The sequence below is a fragment of the Lissotriton vulgaris genome, chromosome 1_1 (assembly GCF_964263255.1).
Source record: "Lissotriton vulgaris chromosome 1_1, aLisVul1.2, whole genome shotgun sequence".
Taxonomy (NCBI): domain Eukaryota; kingdom Metazoa; phylum Chordata; class Amphibia; order Caudata; family Salamandridae; genus Lissotriton; species Lissotriton vulgaris.
In genome coordinates, this window is record NC_141685.1 from 465,469,820 (window position 1) to 465,489,634 (window position 19,815).

Here is a 19,815-nt window from a genome sequence, read left to right on the forward strand (position 1 = left end):
TTAATGTATCTGGATATTTCTTCTCCCAGTGTCGCCGTGAAAGGTGGGTCCATGAGTGCCTCAGCCTGCAGTCTCCACATGGGGATCCTTGATCTGGGCTTCGTGGTACCCAGGGATAGCAGCACTGGAGAGAGATCCGAAATATATCTAGGGAGGTATACTATCCCTCCTACCATAGGGACCAGATCTACTGATAAACAACATTGGTCCAGCTTACTGAACGTATTTGGTGCTGGCGTGTGACAGGAAAAGACTTTGCCCTCCACACATCCCTCAACCTCTTCAGGGTGTCTCTAAGGGCCTCTGTCATTCCTGGTTTTGTGTTCTTTCGTGGGGGATACCGGTCCAATATCCCATCCAGCACACAATTCACATCCCCCGTCATAATCACCCCACCACCTAGATATGGGGTCGCTGCAGCTACCACGTGGGGGAAGAAGCCCGGGCATCCGAGTTAGGTGCGTATACATTAAAAATGCATATCTCTTGGCCAACGAGTCTGCCATGTAGAATCACATACCGTCCCTCTGGGTCCGTCACATGATGTAATTATTGAAAGGGACCCGGGGAGCCACCCAGATGGGAACCCTGTGCAAACCCGAGTAGGAAGTGGCATATATCTGCCCCCGCCATTTGTGACTTCTAGCTGGCAGGGAATCACACCAAACACGAGTTTATTGGAGGCATACAATCGATATTCTATATTTTTTTAGGTGAGCAAATACCTGTCTCCTTTTTTCGAGCATTGCCATACCTCAGACATTCCAGGTAATCAATTTCATCATGGGTGAAACCATAGTGACTCGTGGTTGGTGATATGTTTTTGTCCCCATATTTCCTCCTTCTATAGAGATAAGCCTCACATAAATAGACTGCCTCAGACACGGACCCCCTGAACCCCTCTTAAACCTTTGCAGAACATACATAACTGTTTTAACTCCGACCTCCTCCCCTCCCACTGGGCATTGGTGCGGATCCATCTCTCCCATTATCCAGGAGAGCTAGTATCCAAATCCCCGCCCCATTCCCTCCCCCACAAATTCCCGAAGAAGAATAACTATCCACTGCGTCAATAGCCATAGTCTTAGCTGAATGTTCTCATATCTTTCAATGTGCAGTGGTCATGTTCCCTTAAATAAATGCCTTCCCAGTGGCCGAGCGATCGCCGGGATAAGAGACAGGGTCTAGCTCCCAGTATGAGACTCAGCCTCTAAAGGGGGCGTGGTGCTCCCTGGTTATAGCGGTCAATACTCTGCTATTCCCACACTAATACCACATTCTGGGGGTCAGCCCCCCATCAGTACTTATCTGAGCTTCCTGATCGGTGTTCAAATGTTCTTAGGCAGAAAAGTCTCAGGATACATTAGAATCAGGTGCTATGCCATGCGAGGCCAGATCAGAATCCGATAGCACCTCTGCCACCTGAAGGGTACCATCTGTGCACACCCGGACTCGTCCAGAATTGTCGGCTTCTTTTTGCCGCGTCCCTCCAGATGATCGGTTCCTTCGCAATCAGCACTCTTGATCTTCGGCTCGGTCATCTAGTTTGGTTGTCTTTTTCTGCAGGTCCATGACCGTTTCCCGAAGAGACTTAACTTAAGACTGGAGGGCCTCTATAGTATGTTCAGTCGTAGTGACCTTATCTGCGACCTTACGCGGGTCACAGGATAGAAGGTTGACGTCGATGGCTACTGCATGTATTCTGCTAGTATTCAGCAGTTATAGTTACCTAAGCTAACTATAACTTTTGCTCCTGCAATACACTGCTTGTGACCTCACATATTACATCACTGATGACATGGTCAGTAACATCACTGATTACATATTTGAGTTTTAAATTATGTGGCATAGGGGAGACTTAATAATATAATGACTTTGTTACCAGGAGCATTGCAGCTTTGGTTTGTTGGACATGGCCCTGTTTGCAAGGTCACCCCCCAGATTGTTGCCTTCTGTTGCTGCCAATAGAACTCTGTGCACTTTACTCGTGCCAAGCAGTGCGAAAGTGCTAGTACTCTCTCCATAAAACATGGTAAAATTGCCTTACACTCAAATAGCACATTGATTTTTCATTGTAAGTCCCTAGTATATGGTAAATTAAATTCTACTAGTGAGCAGCAGCCCTGCTTGTGTCACCTATCTAAAGTAGCATTTTCAAAATATGTCTCAAGCTTGCCACTGCAGCTTTTACTTCAGTTTTAAACTGCTATTAGGACTGGCAAAGTAAACCTTTTGCCAGGCCTAAACCTTCCTTTTTAGATTGAGGCTAGCGCATTGCGCATGCATTGCTTTAGGAGATGACCTTTTGGAATATGTCTGTACTTTTCAAGCACTCGTGCTTGTCGCGGTATCCACCTTGCGGGAGGGAGCAGCTGCGCGCAGGGGCCATCTGTTTCCAATTAGCGTTTGTTGACATTTCTCTACTCTCTCTCCCCTGCGCACCGCTCTCGGGCTTGTTTTTCCTTCACAGTAAGCGGAGGCTTTTACAAAACACATTGGCACGCTGCTCCTAATTAGCAACAATGGCAGGCGCATTTTTTTTTTGTGGCTGTGAATCTCGTTTTTATCCTTGTTTTATGTAGCGCAAACTCCACCATGAATACCACTTACGCTACACACAGATACATTTGAGCCTCGCGCACCTTCTTCCTGTGTCTCGCTCCTCGGCTGTTCCTGTGCTGTAGGAGGCGCCTGCCTCCCTCTTGGTTTCCTGGTGAGCAGCAGACTTCCCCGGTCCTCGGCGAGGCTGGACCGTTGTTAAGCTCCTGCTGCAGCCGGCTTTTCCTTCACTCCTGCCCACGTTGTGGTTCCATCTCACGCCTGCAGCCCACACTGCAGGCTCAGCATCAGTGCCAGTCAGGACGTGATAACACCTCCAAGGCAGCTGCACTTGTCACAAATGGGCCGCCGATGACCGGTTCCCGCCAGTTATAGCTGCAGTCGCTCCTCATCACGACTACCTGCTTGGAGCCGCTGACCTCGCTGTTCCTCCTGGCAACTCCTCGGTATCCTCAGCATCCTCTTCATGTTCGTTTGTCCCTCGCTGTTTCTTCCTGGCGACCGCAGCTTCGTCATCTGCAGGTCCCTCTAAGCGGTGATGGATCCCAGACATCAGGCAATTCCGCTTCAGACTGATCGCTTACCATCTCCCTCCAGGATTGTGTGATTAACAGCTGGTTTGGGGGGCGACCAATTTTGCCCCCCTTTTTGCAGTCTTGATTAGGGGGTTCCAACCTCCGGGTGGCATTCGACACGGTCCCCTATCAGGTCCGGCAAAGCCTCCTCCGGCCCATGTTTCAGTTGTATCTTGTAAGCGTCACATGGCTGAATCTGCACTTTCTTGACTCTATGGAGCTGGGGTTTTACATTCCAGAAGTGACTTTTGTTTGCTGATGTCTGGTGATGTCATTCACTGAAAGACCCCATTATATGAGGCAGCCGGCCCTTTGATATTTTTAAAAAATACAACAGTAAGCACCATTAGCCACCGTTCATTTTGTACTCGGCGTACTGTTATCCAATGCGCAATCTTTGCTGACGTCATGCGTACACATTACATCAGCAAAGAATATGCATTGTTGCTCAGCTAGTCACAGAGAGCATGGACAGGGTGTTCCCCCTCAGAGGGGTGGAGGCAGCTCCCCAACAAAGGACTCCTCTTCACACTGCGTTGCATGCGGTTTGTAGTGTCGACCCCTTGACACGTTCTCACAAAGAACCCGACCAGGTGCTGAGCTGGGTCCATGAGAGCTGCTACAGGACCTGCCACAAGTAGCAATCATACATCCACGTCTCTAGCTCCTCCCTCAAGGTTAAAGCGTCCAAAGGGCGGAGTCAGCACCAACAGACAAATATGGCAGCTACCGGTGACAATCTTCAGGCATCAGCCATTTTTACATGTCCCTATTTTCATAGATGTAGTGTCTTGCTGGGTATAAACGCACGCAGACACTGAGTTGCAGATCACAGCTTCTTTATTAGCGTCCTACTTCCTCGTGGGCTAATGGCTAACTGCCTTCCCTAGCCCCAGCTCCTCCCTTTCCGCCCGCCCTCGTCCACCCTCGGGCATGTCCTAGTTCCTTACTGCTGTGGTCACTGTGGACATCATTACATCTCCCCGCTCTGTAAACAGACACAAAAACAAAACCAAACAAAACACAGCAAACGGTTTGCACCACTTTTTTCTAGTCGTCAACTGTCTCTGCTTATAGTTCTTCAATCAGGTGAGACGGTTTTGTGATGACCCATCTGGGGCGCGACTGGAGGTCAGGACTGTCACGCTCGCGCTTGTCAGTGATTTCTATCAGTGCCTGACTGCGATGGGGTAGGGTCTCTGGTTCTCTTTTCTCTACTCTTGGTTCAGTCAGTAGTTCCTTGACATTGGGGCTGCACTTCTTAAAGTACGTCATGTTACGGGTAATTCGTCTTCCGTCGGCCTCCTCAGTGAGCATAGTTCCGTTTTGTTGTATCACTTTCAGAGGCACCTCATGATATTGGCAGTCGGTGTTGTTGTTGCTGCGCCAGCACCCAGTCTCCTTCGTGAATTTCAGTGGGAGCGGCATGTCGCCATTCATCCGGATAGTCCGTCATCTTTTCTTTCTTTATCTTATCCATGGCCACCATCTCCTCATGGTCAGAGTCGGGATATTGTTCACTCACTGCGGGACTCATCATTGGCAGCCTTGTACGCACTGGTCGTCCTAACATGATGGTGGCAGGACACTTGCCTGTGGTGGAGTGTGGCGTGTTTCGGTAAGCTCGTGGTACCTCGTTCAGTGCTGTCTGAATGTTCTTCCGGGTGAGTTCCGCTTGCTGAATGGCTCTCTTAATCGTGGTCATGAAGCGTTCTACCATTCCATTCGCCTGAGGCCATAGAGGTGTGATCTTCCGGTGCTTGAAGTTGAGATGTTGAGCAAAATCAGCAAAGTCATGGCTGTTGAATGGAGGCCCGTTGTCTGACTTCACCACTTGAGGAATGCCCCACGCAGAAAAAACCTCTTCTAAGATCGGTATGGTGCTAGACGCTTTCGTGGATGTGCATAGTTGTGCGAAAGGGAATCGGGAGTATTCGTCCATGATGACTAGGACATATTGGCCCGACTTGACTGGCCCAAAGAAGTCAATGGCAATGTGTTGCCAGACACCCTCCGGTAGTGGAAACATTTGTAGTGGTGCGGGGGGATCTGGACGGCTCACCAGTTGACATTGCGGGCAATCTTTCAGAGTTGTCTCTACCATCAGGTCTAGTGTTGGAAACCAGACTCTTTCGCGGAGTGCTCTTTTAGTTGCTACTATGCCCCAGTGTCCTTCATGCGCTAGGTTGATGACCCCTTGTCTAAGCTGTCGTGGGACCACTATTCTGGTGTCTCTTAGGATGAGACCATTTGCCGCTATTGACAATTTGTCGTGGATATGTTTGAATGCCGCCATCTCTTGGTCGTTTGGTTCACTGGTCTGTGAATGCCTCCAGCTGTTGGTTTGGATCCTACGTTTCACTTCTTGTAGGGTGACGTCAGCTTGTGTCGCTTCACAGATGGCTTCCAGCGGAACGGCCGGAGGTCTAGCTTGGTCTACTACAAAATGAATGCATTCGTCCGCAATCGATTGTTCTGATTTGCTGGATCTGGTGGGGTGTCTGGACTTGTAGTCTGCGGGTTTTGCAGCTTTTCCTGGTTTGTGTATGATGGTATATGTGTATTCTTGCAACCTGAGGCCCCATCGCTCTGGTGGCATTTTTTGCTCGAGGGTTTCCAAAGATCGTAGTCAGTGCTTGATGGTCAGTGACTAAGGTGAAGTGTTTTCCAAAAATAAATATGTGGAAATGTTCACACGCCCACACAACAGCCAGGCTTTCTTTTTCTGGCTGGGAGTGGGAGTATGCTCTCTCTGTGTCTGTTAGCCTCCTGCTGGCGTATGCCACTATGTGTCGCAGGTCTCCTTCTCTGTCGCATTGTGCTAGGATGGCTCCCAGTCCTAAGGGACTAGCATCTACTGTTATCTCTGTTTTCTTTTTTTAATTGAAGTAAGCCAAGTTTTCAGCTGACTCCACAGCTCTCTTTATTTCTCTAAACGCCCCTTCACATTTGGTGGACCACTGAAATGGTTGTCCTTGTTTGGTCAGTACTCTCAGTGGGTGACTTATTGTGGCGTAGTCAGGTATATATCTGCAGCAGTAGCTGGCCATGCCTAGGAATGATCGTACATTACCAACGTCATCTTGGCTCGGTGTGTCATTTAGCGCTGCTACCTTTTCAGGGTCTGGTTTCATGCCATCTCCAGAGAATATGTGGCCAAAAAATTTCAGTGTTGGCTTGTGGAACTCACACTTTGTCTGGTTGAGTGTGAGGTTGGCTTCCGTTAGTGCATGGCAGACTCTATCTAGCGGCTTGTCGTGTTCTTGAGTGGTTGCTCCGTATACTAGGATGTCGTCACTGTAGTTTAGTACATGTGGGATATGATGAATTGCTCTCCTGATAACTTCTTGGAATATTTCTGCTGCTGAGGACACCCCAAAACTTAGTCTTTTGTACCTGAACAACCCCAGATGCATCGAAAAAGTCGTGATATATCTTGACCGCTCATGCAGTTCTAGTTGGTGTATCCTTTGTTGAGGTCTAATTTCGAAAATATTTTTGCTCCTTTGAGTGACATTATCATGTCACTGATGTGTGGACCTGGATGTCTCTCTTTTGCCGTGTTGGGCGCTCTCATGTCCACGCATAGACGGACTTGGCCGGCTTCTCCTTTCTTTGGGACTACCACAACCGGGGAGACCCATGGTGTTGGTCCATTCGTTCTTTCTATGATGTCGGCCTCTAATAGCTCTTGTAGCTCTTTTTCGACAGCTTTTTGTAGGTGAAATGGGATCTTCCGGTGGTGTTGTGCCACCGGTGTGATTTGTTCATTGATATGCAGTCTTACTTGGCAGTTCTTCATTTTTCCAAGGCCTTGGAAGAGCTTGGGGAACTTTTGGATGACGTCCGGTTTGTCATCCACTTTGTACTATAGGTCAATCAGTTTCAGTCGTTCAGCTGTGGCCAAACTTAGAAGGCAGTCTGCCTTGGGCCCCTCGATGACATGTATGTAGGCTTGTATCTTGCGATCTTTGTAAGACAGATCGGTTGCAAACTTCCCAAGACACGTTAGTGGTTTCTTCGACATCCACGTATACACTTGTACGTGGGCGTTGACCAGTTTTGGAGGCGGTCTCATTCGTTGATATTCCGCTACTGGCAGGTAGTTTAACGATGACCCACTGTCCAGCACGAACTTGGTAGGATGAGAACCAACTCTGATGTCTAACCGTGGATATTCCTTCAGCCAATCAGGGTCAGCTACAAAATAGATATACTCGTTTTGGTCTTGTGAGATGGGTGAGAGGGATCTGGATTCTCTTGATGATGACAGTCGAGATTGATATGTCCGGCAAGAGTGGCAGCTGGATTGTGACGACCCAGTGGACGAGTCTCGTCTATCCTGGACTGCTCTGACATGGTGACGACTGTCTGAGTGATGATGTTTCCGGTGCTGTCCCCGTTGATCGCTCTTGTGCCGTGTCCCACACATGCTTTCGAAGTGATTGTCTCGGCCGCACTTCCGGCATCATTGCCCTAATGCTGGGCATGCGTCTGCATGCGGAAAGTCGTAGCCACATATGTAGCATTTCAGTTTCTTGTCGGATCGTCTCTTGGTGTGTCTTGTGCTGTGGCGTCCATTGTGTGACTGGTGATGTTGTTTCTTTGATCTGGAGGAGTGTACTTGAGCGCACGGACGGCGATTGTCTGTGCGCTTGTCGAGACTGCATCCTGAATGCTTGTTCTCGTTTATCCCCTCTTCCGGCTTCCAATTTTTTTTGCATGTTCATCGGCTTGCTCCTCTACTCTTGTCATTTCTTCAATCTCTTCTAGCGAGTAGCTTTTCTTGAGCAGTTTACGTCTCAGTGGTTCTGAGATGCAGCCTTCTATGATTCTTAGTCGAAGGGCATCTTCGGTGGAAAATGTATCGAACTCACAGTATCTTGTCAACCGTCTCAGGCGTGTGACGAATACACCCATTTGTTCACCTCTCTCTTGTGTGGCCAGATTGAATGTGTACCGCTCAAAGTCACGTTTTTTTTGTGTAGGAACTTGCGGTTGAGTGCTTACCAGACTGTCTCATAGGACCCAGCAGACTCAGTGGGCAGTTCTTTTATTATTTGTCCAACTTCTTTACCAACCAGGTTCTTGAGAGCTAGTAGTTGCTCTTCGGCGTCTGTTACTTTCGACCCTTTCATGTAGACCGTGAAGTCTTCTATCCATTCTTGCCATCGCAAACCCATACCCCCGCCATATTCAAGAGCGAGGGGCTCTGGACGGCGCAGAAATGAGGCCCCAAACGTACTCATGGGAGCTGGGTCAGCCATTGTCCGACTCTGCTGTTCTTGACTGCTCTTACAGTCTCATTCTTAATGTACGTTGCGCTTGCTAGTGCTTGTTTGCTAACTTCGCTGCACTCGCCAGTGCTTGTTTACTATGTTCGTTGCACTCGCCAGTGCTTGTTTACTATCTTCGTTGCACTCGCCAGTGCTTGTTTGTTGTCTTCGTTGCACTCGCCAGTGCTTGTTTACTAAGTTTGTTGCACTCACCCGTGCTTGTTTACTATCTTCGTTGCACTCACTAGTGCTTGTTTACTGTATTCGTTGCACTCACCAGTGCTTGTTTTTTTCTTTCAAAACACTTTTAGCACTCGCCAGTGCTTGTTTGTTGTGTTTATTGCACTCGCCAGTGCTTTTTACTATATTTATTGCACTCGCCAGTGCTTGTTTGTTGGCCCTGTTGCACTCGCCAGTGTTTGTTTGCAGTTTCAGGTCTTCTGCCTGACTTCAAAATGGCCGCCGATGAACCCTCGCAAGGGATTGGACAATGCTGCCTGACCCCAAAATGGCCGTGCGGGAATCTCGTGTTCAACGAGATTTTGGCCGTCTTTTCTCTTTCCTTCCACAGGAGCCGCTTTATTGCTCGGCGCTTTCACACACATCCCACTCACCGCTTGCCGGTTGCAGCCGGGATTCACCGCCGGAGTCACCGCTTGAGGTAGGGCAGCTTTCCGTGTCTTGTGCCGCCGGCGTGGGCTCCCAATGGGCACTTTAAGCAGGACGCTCCAGCCTCTGCACGCGGGGAGAGCTACGCTTCTTCCGCTGCCGGGGTGGGCTCCCGGTAGGCAGTTCGGGCAGCGCGCTCAAGCTCCCACACGCGGGGCGAGCTCCTAGTCTTCCGCCGCCGGGGTGGGCTTCCGGTAGGCAGTTCGGGCAGTGCACTCAAGCCCCCGCACGCGGGGCGAGCTCCTAGTCTTCCGCCGCCGGGGTGGGCTCCCGGTAGGCAGGTGCTGCAGCACGCTCCAGCCCCCACACGTGGGGCGAGCTCCGGGCGGGTCGAGCAACGCCGGGTGGTTGGGGTGGGCTCCCAGCTCACGCGGTTGCTCTCCCACTGGTGGACGCCTTTTCTGTGGGGACGTGCACCGAGCTAGCCGTCCTCACACACGCGTGAGATCGAGGTACCTTCGTCGCCAGATGTAGTGTCTTGCTGGGTATAAACGCACGCAGACACTGAGTTGCAGATCACAGCTTCTTTATTAGTGTCCTTTTTCCTTGTGGGTTAACGGCTAACTGCCGTCCCTAGCCCCTGCTCCTCCCTTTCCACCCGCCCTCGTCAACCCTCGGGCATGTCCTAGTGCCTTACTGCTGTGGTCACTGTGGACGTCATTACAATAGAGAAACCCTATGTTCATCAAATCAAACACTCCCTGTCCTTCTACGTCCTTGCTCCTTACCAAAGCAACATCATTTACTTCATTGTCATGATCAGGGCTTTAAGTGGGATGAAAAAACTGGGGAAGGATGTCTCCCAAAGGGGCGTGGCCTCTGTAATTAAGGGCGTTGCTTAAAAACACCTAGGCTAAAAATCTGTGCTTAGCAAAATGTGTCAGTATTTTGCTGCTTCTGTCATTGCATCCAGATATATAATACAATAAATAATATAACACCTACAACAAGCCAGGACTATTGGCATTGTCAATGGTAGTTTGTTGCATAAGATTAATAAGTAATAACTTTGGCTCTGTTGTATATGATACTGAAAATGTTTCAGTTCTGAAATGATGAGACTGTGAAATACCTACAACGAGTCTCTTCGAAGTTACACCCTTTTATCTGTCTGTTACATCCTTTAATTTACTACATTCTTTATGTATGTATGTATAACACCTACTTGGATTTGGACAGTATGCAATTGGGACTGAGTAGGGTCTCCACCCCTTAGTCGGAAGGCCTCGTATTAAAGAATGTTTGTGGTGTGATACTAGCTTGTGTGATAGGAGTAGCTAATAGGTCTCGCTTTTGGGAACTTAAAAGCGTTTAGTTATGTAACACAATATCCTTGGTGCAACAACGTCAACCGTTGCATGGCTAAACACTTATAAGGTCCCAAAGGCGAGATCTATTTGCTATACCAATGCTTGTTATTACTTATAAGTCACTCCTAAAATACTCCCTAAACTTTAGGGCCTAAAGGCTAATAGTGCAGGGTGCATTGTATTTAAGAAGTAGGAGCTTGAGTTCCATCCTAATGTTGTTAAATATTGTGCTCCATTGGGTGTTTTGTGTTCTCCTTTTCGAAATCCATCATTATTTTGCAAATTGTAAGGGCTCTTGCAACATTAGATAACATCCGAAATACGCAAGATATTATTGGGTCTAATGAACCACACTGTGCCTAGTTTACTGATATCGTTTTGGAGCATGAGTTGGGACAGTTTTTTTTAACAGTGAGTAAACTACATCAATTTGCCGCTTCAGATATACTCCTTTCATAATTGCATTTTCTATTCAAGAATCTTTAATGTAGAATTTCCATACTTTTGTCCTGTCTGGGTGACAGCCACTAGGGAGCCATTCTTGCTCCTAGATAGCCACCGGTTTTGGACCAGAAGAATCAATTTGCATCAAACCCTAGTAACTCTATAATTATTTGGTCCATCTCATCTGTCACTACCATTTTTATTTCGTAAAGGGGAGGTTTGTGGGCTTTGCTTTTTCACCAAGCGATGTATCCCAGCGTTTTAAACCTTTCTCTACAGTTCCAACTGAAAACCAATTAGTAGGATGATTGATACATATAATCTTGTGGATTCTTGAAGTACATACGTTTCATCTGACAAGGACTGTCCAGTGAATTTACATGAAAATGAGTCTTACATATTTGTGAGCAAGCTGTAGATCATTTAAGTTCTGAAATGAATCATGTTTTTTTACCTTTACTGTGGGTGAGTCTCACAACCGGAGTCTCACTCATGGTAAATTCACAGTGATTGGTGTTAACCACCAGTGTCTGTCTTTTAAGATAAGGTCGCTGCTGTGCAGCTAAGGGAAGGTGTGCTGGGATAATTACACATGTATATGTGCAAATGTGTGCGCAGGTTGTGTGTGTGAGCATACTGTTGAGCGTAACCCGGTAATTGCGCACAGGTAGCCTGTTGCAGAAAGGACTCTACAAGGATTGGTGCTGACCTGAGGTAGGCCTTATATTAGTGAGCAATCATAGAGTAGGTCAGTAGCTCTTACTGTAAATTCAATAGTGTTTTCATTGTATTATACATGTAGGCGAAATCTGCCTTAAAGTTAAATGTTGGCTCCACGTAGGACTAAAGGGTCCAGCAAGGTACCAAACTGGAATACAACATGCATGGTGAGTTTTAATTTGCTATCCCCCACACACTACATCCTCATCTTATGAGAGAAGCATCAGGAGCCACGGAAAGGACAAGGCTGGCGTAGAAAGTCAGAAAACCCAGTTACCCACAAAATGCACCTACAAATAGGCCAGTAGGACTGACAGCTATGATCCTGGGGGCTAGCCCTAGCCACCAGGAGCAGGAAAAGCAGATGACGAATAAAATTGCCCCAACAGGGTCAGAGATATGCTGTTTTAAGGATTTGCTGTGAACCAAGAAATGTGAAAACCGACTCCGAGCACTCTGCGTATTTTCTTTTAATTACCACTAGGGTGGGCCATGGCCCATGGGTCGACTGAACAGGTATTAAATACATTTATGGGGAGAGGGATGTGCATGGTGGCCCCTCCCTGTGCCAATGTTTGGCCCTTGGGAACCCCATCCTCAGGGATGAAGTAAAGAAAAGCACTGCTAGGGGCGGCGCAGTATGACTGGGGCAGGGACTTCCCTGGTCTCCGATGTGAGCCAGGGGAGGGGGAGTACCATTTGGCAGCCCTTTAAACATTGGTGTGGTGCCCCAGCTCCCCTTGTCCAGGGGGAGGTAGGCACGCACATCAGTCTCTACTCAATGGAGCGAGCAGGGAGAATGAAGATTTCCACTTTCACGCTGGGAACCAGTAGCGCCAACTGAGTCGAAAAGCATCCGGGGCATCCTGGATTTGATTCCTTGTGCAGCCTTCAACATGGTAAAGCATCTTGGTACCCAGTGGGCATCGGGCAACAGGGATTTTAAAACAAACTAAAAGAAAACCCAAAAGATGTGCAACACAAGTTCGAATGGGATTACCACTCATAAAATACTCACTGACCAGGACCAGATATGCTCTATAATGCCCTGCTGCGTGTTGCCATTCCATGTTAAAATGCAGAATCAACCCCCTGGTGTGCAGATAGTCATGTATATCGGTGGTAGAGAATGAGCCCCAATATATGTGTGTCAAATGTGGTATGAGCAGGTCCTGCAGCTGTTAAAGGACTAACAAAATAACCCCCCCCCCACCTCCGCCATACTTCATGAAACTGGAAGTAACTGTCGCAGTTTGCACTCCTACCGAACCCCAACAGGGGGGAACGGGAAGGAACACCACCAATGGCTCCCACTACCCTAACTCCCAAGGAACATGGCCTCTAGAAGGGATTCAGAGGAATGACTCACTGAGGTGACAGGGCGTCCCGCCGGGTCCAGCCCATGTCTGGTAGGCACACAAGGTCCCTCCATGCAATTGGCCCTCCGAATGTCGGCCTCATGCACAGGCAATATAGATAGTAGGAGAGAGTGTGCGATCCCCATAAAGTTGGAAATTAGAAACCGTAGAACAGTTGAAGAGAAATATAACAATTAGTATATCAGTCTCACATAGGACGACAGCCCCTTAATAACGCCAATAGTTATCATCTGTACGTGAGCTCCTCCAGGACGATCGAGATCTATTGCAGTGTTTTCAGGTGGACTTCTTGGAGCGGTTGCACCGATCGCTGTGTGATGAATTAGTGTCTATTCTAGGTGGGGTATGAGGTTTGATCACCACTGATTCGTCTATCCACTGGAAGGCAGCCTCCGGAGTTTCAAAAAACATTGTCTGGGAATTATAGACTACTCTCAGCCGTGCTGGATATAGCAAGGTATATTGAATCTTGAGGTTTTGCAGCTTTTGTGTTGTGGCAAGGAAGGAGTGTTCCTGTTGCTGGACCAGTCTAGTATAATTGGGGAAGATCATAATGTGGGCAGGTTCGTACATGATTTTTTCTTGGCTCCGGGCATATCGCAGGACAGCGTCCCTATCTAAGTAGTTCAGGAGTTTCGGAATAATAGGCCGTGGTTGTGCACCGGGTGGGTGCTTCCTCACTAGTGCCCGGTGAGCCCGTTCAACCATGAGGCAAGATGAAAGTCTCTCTGGCAGTACCATAGATCTCATCACTGTGTCAGGAATTGTTCCCCAGAGGAGCCTTTGCATCCCTCAGGAAAGCCCTTCTGGCCAGCTCCTTAGTCATGGCCATTCATGTTGTAACCTTCTGCTGCAATGTTGCCACTAAATCTCCAACCTCAGACATTCTTGTTACTGCCTCTGTTATGCGATCAACCGCATTACTTAGATCTTGGCACAACAGGTTCACGTCGGAGCCCACTGCCCCCATCTTAGCCTCTATGGCCTCCTGTGATTAAGTAATGGCCGCGAGCAGCATGGCATTGTCGGGAAAGCCCGATAGGGACCTCGCCCGGTCTGTACTGCCAGAGTTCGCTCTTGTGTACTGGTCTATATTACTCTGTTTGGCTGAGGCTGGTGGTGGTTTATCCTTAGACATTGTGAGAGCTTAGGGGCTGCATCAATCCACCGATGGATGGCTGGCCCCCTCCACTCCCAGGGCCGTCGGTCCACAGCGGCAGCAGGTCCTTGATCCAATGTTTTACTTGGGCCACCACAGCCATAAATAGTACCAGGACCTGGCCTGGCTGCTTCTGCAACAACTGGCGGACAGCGGCATAGTACTTCTTAATGGAGCACCGCACCGTATCAGCTACGCATATGAATGCGCTGCCACCAGTACCCCATGGAGAGGGTAGAGGCTCATGCAAGGAGAGGGAACTGTAACATCACTCAGACCCACCACAGCCGCACACCCCCGGCAGGGCACTGCCTCCCAGGGTCAGAGCCGTCCTTCGACGGTGTTGTTATTATCCTGCTGCTCTTTATTTAGGCCTCACCCACTTGCCATCCAGACCCACAGAGTGGTAAGAACGGAGATTACTGGGGGAGGCCACTGGGACCTGTCCTGCTTTACAAGCTGTCTATTAGGTGCTGGGGGGCGCGGCTGGGGGGGGGGGGGGGGGGGGGGCGCTCTGCTGGTGCACGCCAAATGCAGCAATATCCATTGAGGCATGGGGGGACAAGGCCCGACCATGTCAACAAGCACCAGCTGGGCAGGCCTGACACTGCACGACCTTCTCACTGTCTCCGGTATATGTTGCGGCCGGTTCTCACCCTTCTATCAGGACCTGGCCGGCAATCCCGTTCAAAGCCAGCGTGTGTGAAAAGATCCCAGGTATTTTGAGGGGGTCGGACATCTCCTCCTTGGTGTGTAGCCCACTCTGCAGACTCCCTGGTGCCGGGGCGGGGAAGCTTCGGGGCCCGATTGAGTCACACACCCTCCACAGCAGCCTGCGTCCTGTTCTCCTGGCGGCGGCCCGGCTCCGGGAATTTCCGTCATCATCGCTCCCAAACAGCAGGGGGTCACCAGTAGACCCGACTGGGCCTCGACCACAGCCACAGCGACGCCCACTGAACAGGTCCGGGGGAACAAAACCAGGCCACACCATGCTCCGCCGCTCCTTCCGCGATCCCCGCACTCAATTTGCAGTTATCTATTGTTTCCACTATACTTGAGCCACACGGTGTAGAGCTGCTGTCCCAAAAGGCCGGATGGGCAGGATTATTGTCATACGCTGAATTAACTGTCAGGAGCTCACTCAAGGCGCGTCCGCCATCTTGCGCGCAAGGCCACCCCCACATCTCCCTGATTATGGCTGTTTTGAATGTAAATGGTATAGATGGGTTGGTGGGGGTGGTTATGGGGTTCAGGACCCACTAGGGGTGAAATGTGATATGAAAGTGTCACCAACGGTATTTCCATCTGCCTGATTTATATATTTGTAATTTAATGTGTGGTAAGTATTAGTGTGTGTGTGTAATAAATACTTTTCCTTCTTTTTTTTTTTTTTTAAGGAAAAAGCACTGACTGAACAATAAATAATAGAGAGTTGTTTTCTCACCCATACCACCTCCCCGGAGTCTGAGCAGGCCTTGGACTGTCCTGCTTTGTTAGCCTGAGAGAATCAAGTGCTACAGTAGGGTACTCGGTTCCCAGTAATAATACAATTGTGGCCCTGTTACTTGTGTAGGACTCACATCCTTCACTGCTATTAACCCAATTGCTTACCAATATTGAATTAGACGTCCACATAAATGCATCAACATCATGAAGGTAGAAGTTTAATTAATTTTTCCATAAGTTTCAAAATATTCATGACATGATGGCGCAGTTTACTAGAGCTTTCGTATTTGGAATAATGTACAAGTCACGTCATTGGCTAATGTTGTGAAGACCATAAGGCTGCCTGAATGACGGTGACTCTGCAATGGTAGTATTGCCCAGGAGACTGTTGTCAGGTACCCTGTTAATGATATTGCTCACCGGGACAGGACAGGACTCACATAGTCATTCTATTTGGACCCTTCGTGTTCTCCCTTCATGTGATTCCCCCTTTGACAGTACTAACCTCCTAATTGTCACATCTGTTACTTGCAGCGCTACAAAACCACAACACTGTGGCAATACATGTGTTAAAATTAAGTTATCGATATTGGTAATGATCATGATCCTAAAGGTATTATAATAATATTCTAAATGTAGTTATGTGAATTCTTGCTCCAGTTACTTACTCTTGTCATTTGTTGTTGGTATTTTCTCTGGCCTAGAAGAACATTTTCAGAATGCATAACATATACACACGTCAGCTATGTTTTAATAACTACTTTGTTGTATATTTTAACTGACTTCAATGTATGCATCTTCAAACTGTACGTAAAGCATACAGTTTGCAATGCCATTCATATATTATCAATATGCTGCTTTTAATAGGTCCTACTAAACGTTTCCCTGTGGCCACAGTAAACAACATTTTAAAAGACGTTCTTACAAGTTATCTCCAAGAAGAAAGATATGAAGCTGAACTATGTAGGCAAATGACGAAGACCATCTCCGAGGTAAAATATACAAAAACATGCATAACATTTACAGTTGTTGCCATCTCAACACTCTCTGCTATGCCTGTTATTTTCACTTTGCTACATTTTTTAATTCACGATGCTTGCATAAACCTATAGAAGTCTCAGTAACATGACAAAGGGGCAGATGTATCAAGATACCATTTTGCACTTCTCAAATAGCGATTGTTAAGGAATCGCTATTTGAGAAGTGCAAAATGGTATGTATGTAGAATTTCGCTATTTATTAGCGAATCCTTAGAATTCCTTAATTGCGAGTAGCAAATTGCTAATCGCAATTAAGGAATAATTTCCCATTCATTTTTATGGGCCAGGAGGCCCATAGGAATGAATGTAAAATTATACTCAATTTGCGATTAGCAATTAGCTAATCGCAAATTGAGAATAATTTCAAGGGTGCAAGGGTGTCTTAAGGACACCCTGCTGCACCCCTGAATTTGATATGTGTACGCATATGGCGCACATACATGCCCTAAGGGCATGTATGAGCGTCATATGGCACCTTTAGAATTAAAAAAAAGTGCTTTTTGAAAAGAATTCGCAAGTTACCACCAACTACAAGTTGATGGTAATTTTCGAATTCTTAGTCAAAAATCGCAACACTGAAATGCTTGATACATTTCAAATATTAAATCGCAATTTGCCATTTCTTAAAAGCCTCGCAATGTTAAGGAATCGCTAAATTAGCGATTCCTTAATATTGCGAGGCTTTTTGAATGATACATTCCAAATCCCGTTTTTTTTGTCGCAAACGCTGCTATTTTCCGAATCGCAGCGTTTGCGACAAAAAAACCGGATGATACATCTGCCCCAAAGTCTTTAGTAATGCGCAAAACAGAAGACCAAGTCTGTCAAAATGTCTAGGTGGAATGATTGTAATCGCCATCTTCATTACATGCTGTACCATGACCCTTCTCCCTCATATGTAACATGAAAAAGGGCCCATGTTGGGGTTGACACTCAGTCCTGCCAAAGACTCAGCAGGTTAGCAATGGGCTACCCTCCGCCTAAATCCCAGCTCAGCACACACTTAAAGGCGTATAGATTCTTATAATGAAAGATTTTATTGTAGACCAACCACAAATAGTATACCAAATATTTTGACAAGAGAGAATGTAACAAAAGTATGCAGAATGATATAATCATCATTAGAATGGTGTGTATATTTATTTTTCAACACGCCTTCGGTTTAATTTCTGGTAGCTAGCAAATCTGCAATTACGAAGAATGAAATACGGATTCCACACACCTGAAGCCTGAGTTGGCAGAGACCATGAATCGTACCAGGCTGTGTCTGGCAAGAGTGCCAAATGTCCTTGGAGATGATGGACGGAGCGCTGAAACTTTTCAGACACTCACCCCCAGTCACAGATCTGGGTCAAATCCATCATCGTTCTTTAGCTCACTTCGCCACCCCAGTTCAGACCCAGCTATATGCAAATCAGTCTTGACCCTGTGCCTCATGGAAACAGTCCAGCCCGAACTGCCAAGCAGGGCTTCCCAGGACTGGAAACAAGCATCATGGGGCCGGTTTCAGGGAAGACCTAGCTTGACAGTTCAGGCTTGGCTGTTTCCATGAGGCACAGGGTCAAGGGAGACCGTCTTTGGTTGGAAGGCAGGGCAGGTCCTCCGGGTTCTTGGGGGCTGCTGGCTGCAGGACACACCAGGATTTCGCTGGAGAAAGTTTGAGGTGGGGGACAGGGCGATAGGGCTGAGCCCAAGTCAGTGGGTGTCCTCCTCTTCCTTAGTTCAAAACAGCTTCTTCAGTCCTTCTTCTTCTCTTCTTGTTGTCGATTCTTGTCTGAGGAGGAAAGGTTTGTGGTTGCACTTAATACAAGATTCAGAGGAGTAAAGGTTGGAACCAATGGGTCCGTCCCTTCCTTGGGGTGGGTACACCCCCTATTATGCCACCCTCCAGTGGGAGGGAGGACATATGCCACTCTCTGGTTGGGTTGTTCCCCCCCATCTGCAAAGTGGCAGGGACAGAGAGTTGTGCTTCACCTCGCCTCCCCCACCTGATGCAAGTGCTGTTGGAGTTGGGGCTGTGTTGACTCAAATTCATGATGGTCAGGAGAGAATCATAGGATGGGCGTCTCGTAGACTTCGTAATGCAGAAACATATTACTCTGTTATTGAGAAAGAGGCCATAGAGTGTTGCTGGGGCATAAATCATTTTAGGTATTTTGTTTGGGGTCTACCTTTCAAGGTTCGTACTGACCACAAACCTTTTATTCATTTGTTTAAAGGGGAAGGGGTTTGGAGGGTAGTGTAACCCCCAGGATTTCTAGGTGAATTTGATCAGTTTTGGAGTCCAATTTTGAAGTTGAATATGTGAAGGGGTTAAAAATGTAGTTGCAGACTGTCTGTCCAGGATGCCTCTTGATGCAGTGGAATCGGTGTTGGGTCAAGATGTAGTGGATGAAGAAATTGATGCAGTAGGAAGTGAGAATGTGGAATTTGCTCTCAGAAAAGAAGAATGGGTGTTTGCTATGTCCGAGTATAGTATTCTGCAACAGGTCATGAAATTTGTATCTGAAGGTTGGATTGATCTTGAGAATGATGTTTGTTTTAAGGGTTATTATCATGTGCATGAAGAGTTGAGTGTCTGTCATCGAAGGTTTTTAAGGAGGAATCAATTTGTGCCACCCGTGAGAATCAGAAGAAGAATTATTGAAATCGCTCATTAGGGTCATTTGGGAAGGAACATGACGAAGAGGAGGATCCGACAGTCGTTCTGGTGGCCGGAATGGACAGTGAGTTTGAGGGAGCAGTCAAAGAGTGTTATGCATGTGCAAACAGTGACCAGACCAAGGTTATGAGACAGACTCCTTTAAGTTGCAATGTTTTTCACAAACGTCCTTCGGAGAGAGTAGCAATTAATTTCTTGGGCCTGATTTCAAAGCTTGGTTCTCGCAACAGGTTAGTGATGGTTTTGGTGGATTATCATTCCAAGTGGATTGGAACTACAGATTGCATAGACACTGACAAAGTTGTGGGATATGTGGAGTGTTTATGAAGGAAAGAATTCCAAAATTTCTGGTGTTTGACAATGGAGTGCAGTTGGTGTTGAGGAAGATGGTGGATTTCTTGAGTAAATTAGGAATCAAACATGAAAAAGTTGCATTGGTCAGGCAACAAGCAAATGGATTGGTGGAAAGGATAAATTGGTTGTTGATGGATACTATACAGTTAAAATGGTTTGTCATGGTTGGAGGAATTGAAGAAGTTGGTGTGGTCATATAGGGTAACACTGCATTCTGTCACT

The 19,815-nt window shown here is 47.4% G+C and overlaps 1 protein-coding gene across 1 annotated transcript in view; it reads left to right on the top strand.

Moving 5' to 3' along the window:
- The window catches only part of DYNLT5 (dynein light chain Tctex-type family member 5), an 86,695-nt gene that overhangs the window by 61,380 nt on the left and 5,500 nt on the right, over positions 1-19,815 (top strand). Inside the window, exon 4 of the mRNA XM_086936233.1 lies at positions 16,405-16,529. Within this exon, the coding sequence (XP_086792359.1) occupies positions 16,405-16,529 (125 nt within the window). The remainder of the gene's footprint in view (positions 1-16,404; positions 16,530-19,815) is intronic.